This window comes from Phalaenopsis equestris, unplaced genomic scaffold, assembly GCF_001263595.1.
Source record: "Phalaenopsis equestris unplaced genomic scaffold, ASM126359v1 Scaffold000522, whole genome shotgun sequence".
Lineage (NCBI taxonomy): Eukaryota > Viridiplantae > Streptophyta > Magnoliopsida > Asparagales > Orchidaceae > Phalaenopsis > Phalaenopsis equestris.
In genome coordinates this window covers 93113-106150 of record NW_018164962.1, presented here as the reverse complement: position 1 = coordinate 106150, position 13038 = coordinate 93113, and the positions used below count along the sequence as shown (strand labels likewise).

General features: G+C 33.5%; 1 protein-coding gene across 1 annotated transcript; it reads right to left on the bottom strand.

Annotated features, from left to right (window-relative positions):
* Nucleotides 1-3287: 3287 nt before the first annotated feature.
* On the bottom strand, nt 3288-12760 carry LOC110028693 (phosphoinositide phosphatase SAC2-like; the record flags this gene model as incomplete). Its single annotated transcript, XM_020730643.1, is given in 13 exon segments — nt 3288-3526; nt 3832-3919; nt 4219-4350; nt 4837-5010; nt 7684-7797; nt 9285-9406; nt 9587-9938; nt 10539-10664; nt 10749-10882; nt 11002-11096; nt 11187-11374; nt 11497-11573; nt 12545-12760. Coding segments are annotated over 13 exon segments (1902 nt in total), but the record flags the coding sequence as incomplete, so codon positions are not given.
* Nucleotides 12761-13038: the final 278 nt, after the last annotated feature.

Below are 13038 nucleotides of genomic sequence, written 5' to 3'. Positions count from 1 at the left end.
TATATATATATATATTCTTATCAAGTCTAAAAGCATTTGGTCTATGTGGAGAATTGGCTTATCATATTTTGAATTTTATCCTGGATCATCATTCTTAATAATGATGAATAGATTGGTGGTGACCTTAAAATAGTATTGATAATGATTTGTATTGGATAGCTGAATTTATTTCAATTGTTTCTCAATATTGATTTGAACTATATGGCGAAACTGACTTTCAAAGGTTTTGGGATTTATGTGGAAGAGCTATGTTGAATTGAGATTGCTTGGATAAGTAACATTAGGTATTGGCTCAATCAGACAATGTATCAATTTGCTCAAAGCAATAGTAGATGTCATTCTTTCTTTTGTCAACACTTTGATTGAATTGTTTGGTACATTCAATGATTCATTCATCACTAATTAGAAGATAATCGGGGAAACTTTTTGGCTTTCTAAGATGCTTCTGAATGAGGGAGGGTTGCTTAAAGATTAATTTTGATAATTTTCATATGAGATCTCAACTATATTTTAGATGTTAAACTTACAACTTATGTCATTTTTGTTAGGGCTTCAACCTAGAAATCTCTATTTTGGCATTGATAGGAGGGACATTCCAAATATATATGAGCCAATGTTTAAATCATGCACTTTAAAGTATCATAAGTTATCATTAAATATAAAAGAGAGATCTAAGCAGAAATCAAGGTCATAACATGGAAAGATTAAACTTTATGTTGGGATTAACCTATCCTATTGATTGAGGAAGCTTCAATAATCAAACAACGAATAATTGAAGACATAAGAATCCAAAATACGAATAACTATGAATGAAGTGGCTAAAGCATATGAATGGTGAAGATCAAAACTAATACTTTAAAATTTGTTTCCTTTGAAATTTGTAACCCTTTGATAGAAAAAAATTAAATGCCTAACCCATCAAAGGTATTTAAGCAAGTTTTATAATATCGGGTCACCTAAAAGCTCTATTATTATAAGCAGCCTCATGATTCAAAGAATTTATGCTTCTATGATAAATAATTGATTTTAGAGGTATGTTCACTGCTAAATTGTTCTTTGTGAAAACACACATCGAGAGTTAGAGCCAGGTAGTTCGGGATGTCCCCCAGAGAAATGAGGAGAGGTCGCTTTATTCGTCTTGTCGCCTCCTCTTTATAGAGGGATGCTTGTGCAATTACAGAAAGGAGGGAACAATTACGGAAACTGCTCTTAATATGATTAATTATACTAATCTTATGTCAAATATGTATTATAATTTGAATTTGAATATGACGGTAACCAGCAGGTCCATATGCTTCAATTCGATCAACCGAGATGACTGGTCGAGTGGCGATCTTGACTGACGAAGTAAAATGCCGGTCGGAGGATAAGGCATCCTTGTGAAGAGTTTATTCGGTTTAGGAATGTATGTGCGGCCCGACGATTGAATCCTTTCACCGTAATGTGTCATACGGCTTCGACAGAGCTATCGACCATTGGATGGTCAACTTAGATCATGTTTTTGTAGTCTGGTGATTCGATTGTTTAACCATCATTTTGAGCCGTTCGATTGTTTTGAGATTTGTGTCGAAGATTTTGATGCATATGTATTAGTTCCCCAAATTTTCTTGCTCCTTAAAAGTGACTGCTATGATAACGATAAGGAAACTTTAATAGTGGCGCTGAAGTCAAGAAAAATTAATTTGATGATTAACTTCTTGTTGGATTTTGTGTCCAACGTGCTCTATAAATAGAGCCATATGCTTGCTATGGCATGTTGCCGTCATTTTCTTCTAGACAACTGAGTTGCGTCATGACATACAGTTGAGCTGGATCATCGTGGACCCCAAGATTCTAGCCAAAGAGGGTTATCAAGTCTCAGACACTGCAAAGGAAAAAAAAAAGATTAAGAGGGAGAGGTGGTCAGGGTTTGAATCTACACCGTCAGAATGGGTTGATTCGTCTAGGGATCCTGAGGGGCGGATGCCGAAAGCCCCCCCGTAAGGAGGCCACAGTCCCCCCGTAAGGAGGCCACAGTCCCTGAGCCTAGCATGGATGCAAGCACTGGGACAGGGCCAGCAAGTTCTATTTGCTAAAGGTGTTGAGGCAAGTGGACGCAGGACAATGAGGTGATCCTTGTCCTTCCACAACCGCTACTACACGAAGGTAGGGGCATTTCAACACAAGAGGGAAAGAAGCCCTTCAGGACCCTTTCTTCTAAGGACAAATTTATGGGTAAGACCTTTGATTTGTTGATGGTTTAGGAAAAAAAAAAGATTTTTTTTTTATGATTTCAATGCAGACAAATCAGTCGGGTCAACAGATCGCCTGAACAGAGAGCCGTCGAAGGATTTTGCGAAGTCTACCTCGGCTGCGGTGGCCGGCGTGCAGGCTGAATTTGTGGGGTTGATGCCGGTCATTACCTCGGAGGGGTGCTAGTCACCCAACCCTTTGCCTGTTACCAATTTTGAACCGGAGCCGACAGAGGTGCGACAACATTCCCCTGGAGTAATAGAGCAGCTAGAATAATGAAGCGGGCCCTTGGCAGTGTTGGTTGGCTCTTCGAGGGGAATGACTGGAGGTTGGGCCGCAGACCCAAAGCGGGAGTTGCCCGTGCCCCAGCTTCCAAAGAGTCAGAGGTGGCAGCCTTTATTAGTATCAATTTTTTATGCGACAAATATGGGACATCCTCAAATGAAGATCATAAAAATCCATATCTGAACAAGTGCTAATCCTAGAGTTGACTCAAATGGACTAAATTAGTGCAAAATATTACTCCAAACAAATAAATAAATAAATATTAAATGATCTAAAAATTGATGTAAAAATCTCATTAGTAGATCTATAGCATCATAACAAATTCATAAATTATAGAATCAAATAATTTAGGGCAAAACATTAGGTGTGGAGACCGCATATCTGAACAATGGCCCGGATGGACTGCACTAGCAGCATGGCCTCATCCAGGCCGTTTTTTGGGCATGCGATCATCTGCACCTAATATTTTTTCTTGAAATTGGCATGCATGCCTAGATTGGGTCAAACTATTATAAATTAGACCCATTGCAGAATAGTGGAGGCAACAATGGCCTTTCTCTGTTGTCACTTTGCCCGTCATTCAAATAATTTAGAAGTTAAATGTATAAATACATAAAGAAACCACTCTAAATCCCTAGGAATGTAATTAGGCTTTCAGATGCAAAGGAAATAAAAGACAAGAAAAAGGTGAAACATATATACATTATTTAAATGGAATGTATCTATGACATCTACCTACTAAAAGAATAGAATTTATAGTACAGAAACTGCAAAAAAATAATAACAATAAATAAAAAAATCCATTTGTGAATATATACAAATAGAAAATCAACACAATTTCCACATTTTTGTTCAGCTACTTCTGAAATGTTATATTGATGTATTTGTTTTTTTCTGGCCGCATATTGACAATCAGAAACTTATTTCAAAAACATAGAGCTCCACCGTGATCAACCCAATGCACAAATCTCTCAGAGAATTCACTAACATCAGAATTCTGCACATCACCCTGTAAAAATGCATCATAACAACATTAATCAAATCAACACTAATGAGTCAGCAGGAGTACAACGATGAAAATAGACTAACAATTACTGGCTTAATAATCCAGATTACAGTTGGTTAATGTTAAATTTTGATAAATATTAGAGTAAATTACCCAATCACAGTAATTTGGGAGAGGAGTGGTAAATATACCAAAATTTACACTGACTGAATCAAACAAAATATACCAAAAATTACAAAAATGTTTAATGCATGCCCACACAATATTTCTAATTTAGAGAGGAAAAAATGTGGCTTCAGGAGACAAACCAGATCACTGGATCCTTCCCAGTTACAGTTAGATGTTGTTTCAACAATTGTATCAGTAATGACATTTTCACTTGATGACCTGCATGTGCTGAACAAGAAGTCGAAGCTCACTGAGTACATCCCATTCACAATTACTCGTACAAATTTAATGAAAAGCAAAAAATTTATTATTGGTTTATCACTATGATTCACATGCCTCCTACTAACAAGAAATAAAAACTAAATTTCCCAACAGATAAAAAAAACAAAAAATATTTTTTACACAAAAGGTTCTCAACCAAACAATTATAGTGAGAACTACTTTTAATTCAATTCCTTCAAAACAAACAGATCACACATGTATATTTTACTGAAATAATTATAAGCAGCAGAACAGCAGGTTGTCACCTTTCATAGAATTCCTCTGCCCATGAATTTCCTGAAGATGAAATGCGGTCAAGATCAAGGAAATTTGAAGAGCTCGACTCATCGAATCTAAGTTGATGAAAACAACCATGTTCGCTGTCGGCAAATTGTGGCCTGAAAAATATTTCAGGAATGCACACGACCAAAAAGAGTTAAAAACAAAAAAACTAGAGCAATCATAAAATCATACATTACACACACACACACTCATATATAAAAATGTTTCAAAATAGTCCCTGACTCTTTATAGTGCGGTCATTTTGGTCCTAGAGACCTTACAAGTGTCAATTTAATCCTCTTACTCTTTTAATATGGGTTAAAATAGTTCTCAGGAGCGATATTTCAACCCCAATTCAAAAAGTCGGTGGATTAATTTGCCACTTTTATAAACTTTAGAACTACAATAACCTCATTAAACAGTCAGGGGACTATTTTGGGACTTTACGCATATATGTATGTTATAATTGCTAATATAATTCTTTTGCTTTTACATCTAATATTAAAAAATGCTTAAATTTTGAAGTGCATTCTAAAAATATATTTAAATTTATTTGGTGGACTTGAACCAGCTTCAAAAATGCATAAAATCAAGGCACTGACCTGGAATATGATGTATCCCTTGCACAAGTAGGAATCTCTGGCGTGAACCCAAAAAGACTCTCCTTGGCATTTACTGGGGAATGAACCTTTTGAGAATTTCCCTTTCCTGAAATTGGGCTGGAATCATCTGTGCTCTCACATAAATTACCCTCCGACCGGGATCTTTTGAACGACCTATGTAAAACCAAGTAAATTATTTGTTAATGCAAAAAAAAAAAAAAAAAAAAAGATTTTAACATGAAGAGGCTATTTATTTTCTTTGAAAGCTACCACATGATTTGAAGAAATCATTTGGAATCAACATAAAGAAATGCTAATCTGCTGCTACGAAAACCTCCTCCTTATACAAGCGCCAGACTTAGGCGGTGCTTGGCTGCAATCAGGTTTTACGTTAAATAGGATTTATCAAATCCAGTAAATTCAGATTTATCAAATCCTATGTGACGGAGATGGAGCTCGCGAGTAACAATGGAATACATCTCTTAAATCCACCCATAATCAGAATTAGTAAATCCAGATTTACATCATAAAAGAAACAAAACGTGAGGAACAAAGATAGAACGCAATAAATTTTAATTTAACAGAGTGTTGGATTTATTTATTTTTTCGATGTTGGATGGATTTATCTTAAATTCCTGCCTAAATCCTATCAAAACTATGCTACCAAGCACGCCCTTAGAATTTTTCTTAACTTATTGATCTCATCCTTCCATCTATTTTTTCTAAATATTTGTTAGACAAAAGGATTCATGTAGCTGACCCCACTTAGTGGGATCAAGGCTTGTTGTTGTTGGATTTGTTATTGGCTTGCTTGAGTTGTTGATCTTATTCAAATTTAATACAAATGTGATTTTCATTATGTAAAAACATTCAATTGCTCGCTGATTTTGTATGGTTTGACTTTATTTCTGATTTCTTTGGATCTATCTGATCATTGCATTATTATTTTGGTTTAAATTTTCATATCTTCTAATTTGAATTGAAGGAAAGAAGGTTTTTGGGTAATTAGTAGTTTATACTCTATGATTCCCATTTTTCTTGTGTTACCTATTTTAACTTTATCCTCCTAACTGCAGCAGAAGCCCTAGATCATTAAGCATCCAACATCGAATTGAAATCAAAGCTTGTAATTGCATCTTCATGTCAACTAAAAATAGGATATATTAAAAAAATATTAATAAATAAATCAATTTTAATATATATTCTAGAAAAATATAACATAGCTCATGTGAGCTTCAAAATTAAATTCCTACTTTTGATAGGGGCGATCTTAAGATTTGAAAGACTTCTTTAAAAATAAAATTAGTAGAGCGTGCTCAACTAATTTATTTAAATGTTGCAAGTAAAACAAATTCAACATGAGTTAGCATAAAACATAAAATTAAGAAGTAATATATATTATTTGATGAATATAAGAACCAATTGCATAACCAATTCATGAGTAGTAAGCACAATAATGCTAGCATTTTTTTTATGCATTTTTAACAAATATTGTTGAGACATATAATTTGCCTTTGCAAATAGACTGGGCCACAATTCACTGAAAATACTATCTGTGGCTTTATCTAGACCATTGAATATTGAGGTATGTTTTGAGAATTATATTAAGACTCATTCACTTCACTCATATTTCTAAAGATAATTAATGTTATCCCTTTTGATGCTTGTGATAACTCCAGGAAAAATCTTGTCCTTGTACCTGCATAAAATATTGAATTTTCTCAATTCAATGATGTTGCGTTATTAGACTTGCTAGAGTTCTTGATTTTATCAAAGTTGACACATTGAGATTTCAAATGTGATGCTAAATTTTAATTGCTTGCTAATTTTATGGTTTGAATTTCTCATTGATTTATTTTGGATTCTGATACGTCTCGGAACCAAAATCAACGAACAAGCCATAACGGAACGATAATAGATATGTGGGAAAACGCAAACAAGGCCTCTTACAACAATCAAAGGAAACAGGCAAGATACAAGGTTGATATATTTTTTGAGAGGTAAATCGCTTCTCTCACACCCTAGATGTCGCTAAGAACACCACACAAATAAAGAAAACAACCAACAAAAACATGTATAAAAGAAAATAAACCCTAGATTCCCCCCTCAAGAGAATCCTCATACAACATTTCAAAACTCTCCTTCTAAACTTCTTCCCAACCTACGCTCAATTTCTCCTACTTGAGCATGTGATTATGGTCCTAGTGGGCCCCACCTACTCCTTTGCTTCCTCTGAAGCTGCATGGGATCGCTTGGTTGTTTCTTAGTGAAGAGGGTCGGCCCATCTATGGAGGGGGAGGGCCGATTGGGAGGCTTCAGACCGATTGCTTCTGAACTGGTCGTGATCCGGGCGTAACAAATTCACTCAGTGTTCAATTCTCACATATTCTACTTTCACACAGAGAAAGAAAAAAATTGTAAAATAATTGGTCTTTAATTTATGAATCCTAATCCCTTTTGCACGAAATACCTTCATTGTATCATTCTAATTACAATAGGAAACATAGACCACCATTCATCATCAAACTACATTCTCAAACATTACAAGTTTCTTTTTCAAATGAACATTTTGGGACCACTGTCTCAGTGAAATCTCCCAAAAGTAATAGAGAATAATGAAAATTCTAAAATAAGAGAGTATCCATAATAAAAAAAATGCCGAACAGACAGTATTTATTGTTCCTCAAAAGCTTTTCTATAAATTTAAATTTTTCATTTATTATTGATGTTTTTGTAGAACTCACAATTTTCAGTGAAATCTCTTAACAGGTGGAAGCAGACAAAAACTACTAAATTAAAGTAAACAACATCCATAAATAAAGGGAAGTGCAACTTCAGGTACAATACCTGGCTTTTTCATCAACAAAGGAAGGGCCGTGCCTCCTAATACTGTAATGCTGATCAGAATCAAGCTCCCATAGTGCCGCTTTATCCTTTTGTGGCTGGAAGTACCCTAAGAATCTGTATTGTTAAAAAGTCCATGTCCTTAAATAAATATAGTTCACATGAAATAAAAATATGTTAAATATGAAATGGTAAAATATTTTCCAAAAGTACAATATAAACACACACACACACACACATATATATATATATATATATATACTACAGCAGTTGTGTCCGAAAAGGAGGATTGACAAGATATATACAAGTTTAGTTGGATTACATCATGAGTTGGCCTTAAAGCCATATCTTTTTGCTTTAGTTATGGATAAGACAAGAAAAAGAGTTCAAAAATTTTTTGAATTATGGAGGTCAACTTTAGAGTCTAAAAACTTTTGTTTGAGTAAATCTAAAACTGAATACATTGACTGTAATTTTAGGAGTAGATCTAGTGGCGCTATTGTAACAACGGGTGATCTAGTCATTAAATGGAGTGAATGTTTTAGATATCTCTGGTCTATCATTCAAAGTGATCGTGATATAAATGGGGATGCTATTAGTAAAATTCAAGTTGGACGGTTGAAGTAAGAAATGCATCAGGGCCGATTGTGTGATAGAAAAGTACCGCTTAGGCTTAAAAGAAAATTTTATAAGATGATGGTGAGATCTGCAATGCTTTATGGTGCAAAATGTTGGCCTACAAAAAGAGAAGCATAAAATTAATTGTTCTTGAGATGAGAATGCTTAGGAGATCGAGATCAAGGAGAATTTCGACATGCAGTTCTTCTAGTGATATTGAGAAGAAGGCTTTGGAAGGAAAATCCTGTAAGTTTCATTGATTATAAAGAGGAGATATGAGTGAGTATTTTAATATAACTTGGATTCTTCAAAGTAAGTTTCTTGATGGTGTGGCTCCGTAATTTTTCCCATTCTCGGGTTTTTTCACGTTAAATCTTGATGTAATTTTTCTAAATTTATTTTGTTGAGCTTTTGTTTGATTTTTTTGTTTCATGTTTTTCAAATTTGTGTGATCCTATTCTACGATGTGGTTTTGATTTCAATTTTGTGCAACCCTTTTCATTTATAGGTAAGGTGCCATATAAGTAAAATTTGAAGTTTAGTAGTTGAATATGTAAATACATAGAAATTGACTGGTATGCATGTAAATCTTCCTAAAAAAAGGGAATGACATGAAATTAATTAAAAAAACCACACATTTTAAAAAACTATCAAGTGCCTTCACATACATGTTGCTGCTAAAAGAAGGAAACATAAATTAAAAAAGAGAACAATATGAAATTAATAAAAAATCCCACACATTTAATAAATTATCAAGGGTCCTCCACTTACATGTTGCTAATAAAAGTAAATAATATATATTAATTATAATTAAAGAAAACAAAGCTCCAATCACATTAACATTCAAGCTTGTAGCTTCAACTCTTTCAGGAGAGCTTCGGTTGGATGCCATAAAAAAGAAACAAAAGCATCAGAGTGCTGCTTCAAAAAATAAAAAATATGTCCCAACCATTAAAAAATATCAGCTGAAGCTGAAACCAACTTACACGTTTATGGCATCTTGTTTGAGTGGATCGGTATACGTGTTGCTGTAGTATCGTTGAACAGTCCTAAAAAATTCCTGAGACTGTGTAGCTGCCTTCCATTGACCTCTTTTATCACAAAAAATCTGCAATTACAGTCAATTTTACAAAAAAAAATAATTAAGAAATATCTTCAGTGAAGCAAACAATGCAAAACACCATTTACAAACAGATTTTTGCCATCTTATAATGAACAAGTAAATAGTGCAAAAATCCAGAATATTAGATTTAAAAATCTGTTAGCAAAATCCTCTGCAGGTACGTACCTTGTTATGAGCAGCAGAACCACCATATTGTAAAGCAAGTGTGTCACCCATCTTCTCATATGAATCCATCACATCGTCAAACAAATGAGAGTCCATGCCAACAACAGGAACATCTATAAATCTCATGAGATGCAGCTGCTGACAAAGGGCAGCAAAACCATATGCAAACTGAGCAACATTCGTTCGGTCCAAACAATCGATGCAATTTGTACGAAGAACGCCCTTTTGAAGCATAGTTTGTCTTTCAAAAGAGCAAGCTAGATCCACAATGCTGTCAGTTGTCTCTTTCCTAGAGAAAGTAGTTTTCCCCTTGTTATCTTTATTGATCAGTAGATTGCTGTCATGTTCACTCCTGCAGTGGGTGATTAATTAGAACATTAATCAACACATTACTTAGGGCTTGTTTGGGATCAATTTTATTTTCAGTTTTTATTTTTGTTTTTTCCTTTTTAAGAACATGTTTGCTTAATGTATTTTTAATATATTATTATTTTTTATTTCTACAAGCAAAAAAATATGTTTTTGGAAACACTCAAAACTACTTTTAGATGTTTTGAGTGTTTTAAAAAACAACCACATCTTAATCAAACATATTTGTTTCAAATCAAAACATGAGCAAATCAAAATAAAAACAAAAAATTGGAAAATAAAAAACACAAGTGTGATTTTTTTATTTTTTAATTTTATTTTGGTTTGTTTATGTTTTGATTTAAAATAAAACATGTTTGGCATGATATAACATGTTCAGTTGTTTTTAAACACACTCAAAACACCTAAAACCTCAAGCAAAATTTGTTTTTAAAAATAAAAATAAAACAAAAAAAAAATTGCACTAAACTTGTTTTTAAAATAAAAACAATAACAAAAACAAAAAATAAAAAAATAAAAATAAAAATAAAAGTGATCCCAAGCAAATTCTTAAAATATAAGTAACAACATTTACAAGACTAACATGAGGAAAGAAGAGCTCATGGAATCAGACAGTTTTAAAGAAGAGGGAAGTTGGCAATGGAAAAAGCCTGTCAAACTTAATGCATCAGATCCAAGTTTCACCAATAACTCAAGAATGTTCGTAGCTCTGCAACAAGTGGAAGTTTATTTATTTTAAATGCAAAGTTAGAAAAATGAGCAACATTTGAAAAAAGTTTCAAAATTTAAGCACCTCTGAGAATGTTCGCTAAGATCCCAATGCAAAAACCTCAAATGTTTTTCTACAGGGAGGTCTTTATTAATAAAATCAATAGCTTTTGCAAATTCTGAGCGGAGAATAAATTCCCGAGGCCGCTTTTCGTATGTCTGTATGGAAATAATTATACAATTTTAATTAATTTCCATCAATAGAACAACCCAAAATACATCTGTATGACATTGATCATTGAAAAATTACAGTGCAATCATGAGTTATAGAAATTCACCTTGATTAGGTTGAAAATAATAATAGGATTTCCATATCTCTTGACAAGATTATCAAAATGAAGTCGTGTTGCTTCATATTTTTGATCTTTCTGCACTGAAAATAGGTTGAATGTGTCACAGAACAACAAAGGAAATTATTAGTTCGGTTAATGGATAGTAATCAATTATAAATCTTAGAACTTACATATGATATCTGGCTTCATGTTTAGCCATGAACTATCTTGTGACCAAAAAAGTGGAATGGATCCTCTAATCTGCACAACAGAACTTATCTGTGTTGGCTCATCTCTGGCATTTACACCAAATAAAATCTGCTCAGTTTCAACTTCATTTGCAACTCTGCCTTTTGCATTGACGCCACGCTTTAAGTACCTAATTAAAAAATGAGCACTTAACTTCAGATATTGAAAATCATATCTTAATTGTGCTAAGAATACATATAGGTCACTGTGTTTATCAGTATATAAGAGATTTGAACTTTGTTAAAGTAGAACCTTGTTCCAGCATAATGACGAGAGCGCCTGGCAATCAACGTGAACATAAAATCTTTTCCGGGCAGCGATAGTTTAACCTGCATGCAATATTTAGCAAGAATGAATACACATCTCTCGTTAAAAATCTGTAAATGAGCTACAAAAATTAGAGAGAGCTTAAGAAATTAAATAATTCAAGAGCCTTGCTGACAATTGACGCCAATCATCACCACCTTCATCCAATCATTGTCATCCAACTGTTGACACTCAACCATCATCGCCTAACTTTCGTCATCCGACTATTGTTTCCTAACCATCATCTGCCAATTGTTGTATCTTGGCATAGTCTTCCGACTACCATCATCACCGTCCACTATTTCTTCCACAATCATCATCATATGATCAAGCAAGTGCTCTCAACTTTGTAATCCCATCTTCTTCAGTTATGGGAAAGAGCAAACTTTGGTAACTTTACATAATAGATTATTTCAGCTAGGTTAGGCTCCACGGTCTTTTTCCTCTCCAAATTTTCCATGTGAAAAACTATAGTGTTTCCTATAAAACTCTTTGTCTATTTATGTGCATGTTGAATCTTAGTACAAAGCTAAGACATTAAATCTCTCACTTTACTAGCATAAATTTTATGACATGCAACAAAATTTGATGAGCACATAGGTTAATTCAAAAAAAAATCGATTAATCTAATAAATATGACAGAATGACATCATTACATAAAATCCAAATCTTCATAACTAGCTATAACAAATTTTTTGGCTGCTCATTATGTGAGTTTGTTCAAGTTGAACAAGAAAGAGTCAAACAAGGTCAAAGAAAAACATTGAAGCAAAACATCACATGATAGAAATATACATACTTGGTTCTTACGATTACATTCACAGAATAAAGACAATCATTAATTTGTTATTTCGATGGTACATAAAACAAATAAATATATAACATGAAGCCTGCAATCAGATGTCATTGTCAAATGCACATTTGCAACGATAACAATTAATAAATTGAGTGTTTTTCAATTTATAACAAAACAATACTCATAGAAAACCCACACCTGTTTAAAAAATCCATACACCAGTGCAACCGACCATATTGTACTTTTTAGTTGACTGCGAATTCCGCGTGTAAGGAATTCATTCCATACAAACATTGTTTCATAAAGAATGCCCCCAGACTCCATATCACATAAGTTCCTCTGCAGACTGCGCATTATGTTGTATGAATAGCTGAAGAAGAAGTCCTTTGTAAGATCCACCATGCAAAGAAGCTTCTTGTACCTACGCATTCAATGAAAGTTGAGATGAATGCTTGTAGTAAAATCTAAAGTTAAGGGTTAGTCAGAAAATTTAAATATGTTTAATGATAAATTTATAAAATTAGCTGAATATTTTACCAACATATGCCAACAAGCTTAGGGAAATGCAGCCAATCTAACATAAGGCACAATGATTTTATTATATAGTTAACTGGAATTGCAATTCAATATAAATTTTACTAATTAAAAGGAATATAAACACACAAACACTTATGTTTTCTATGGAAAAGAAC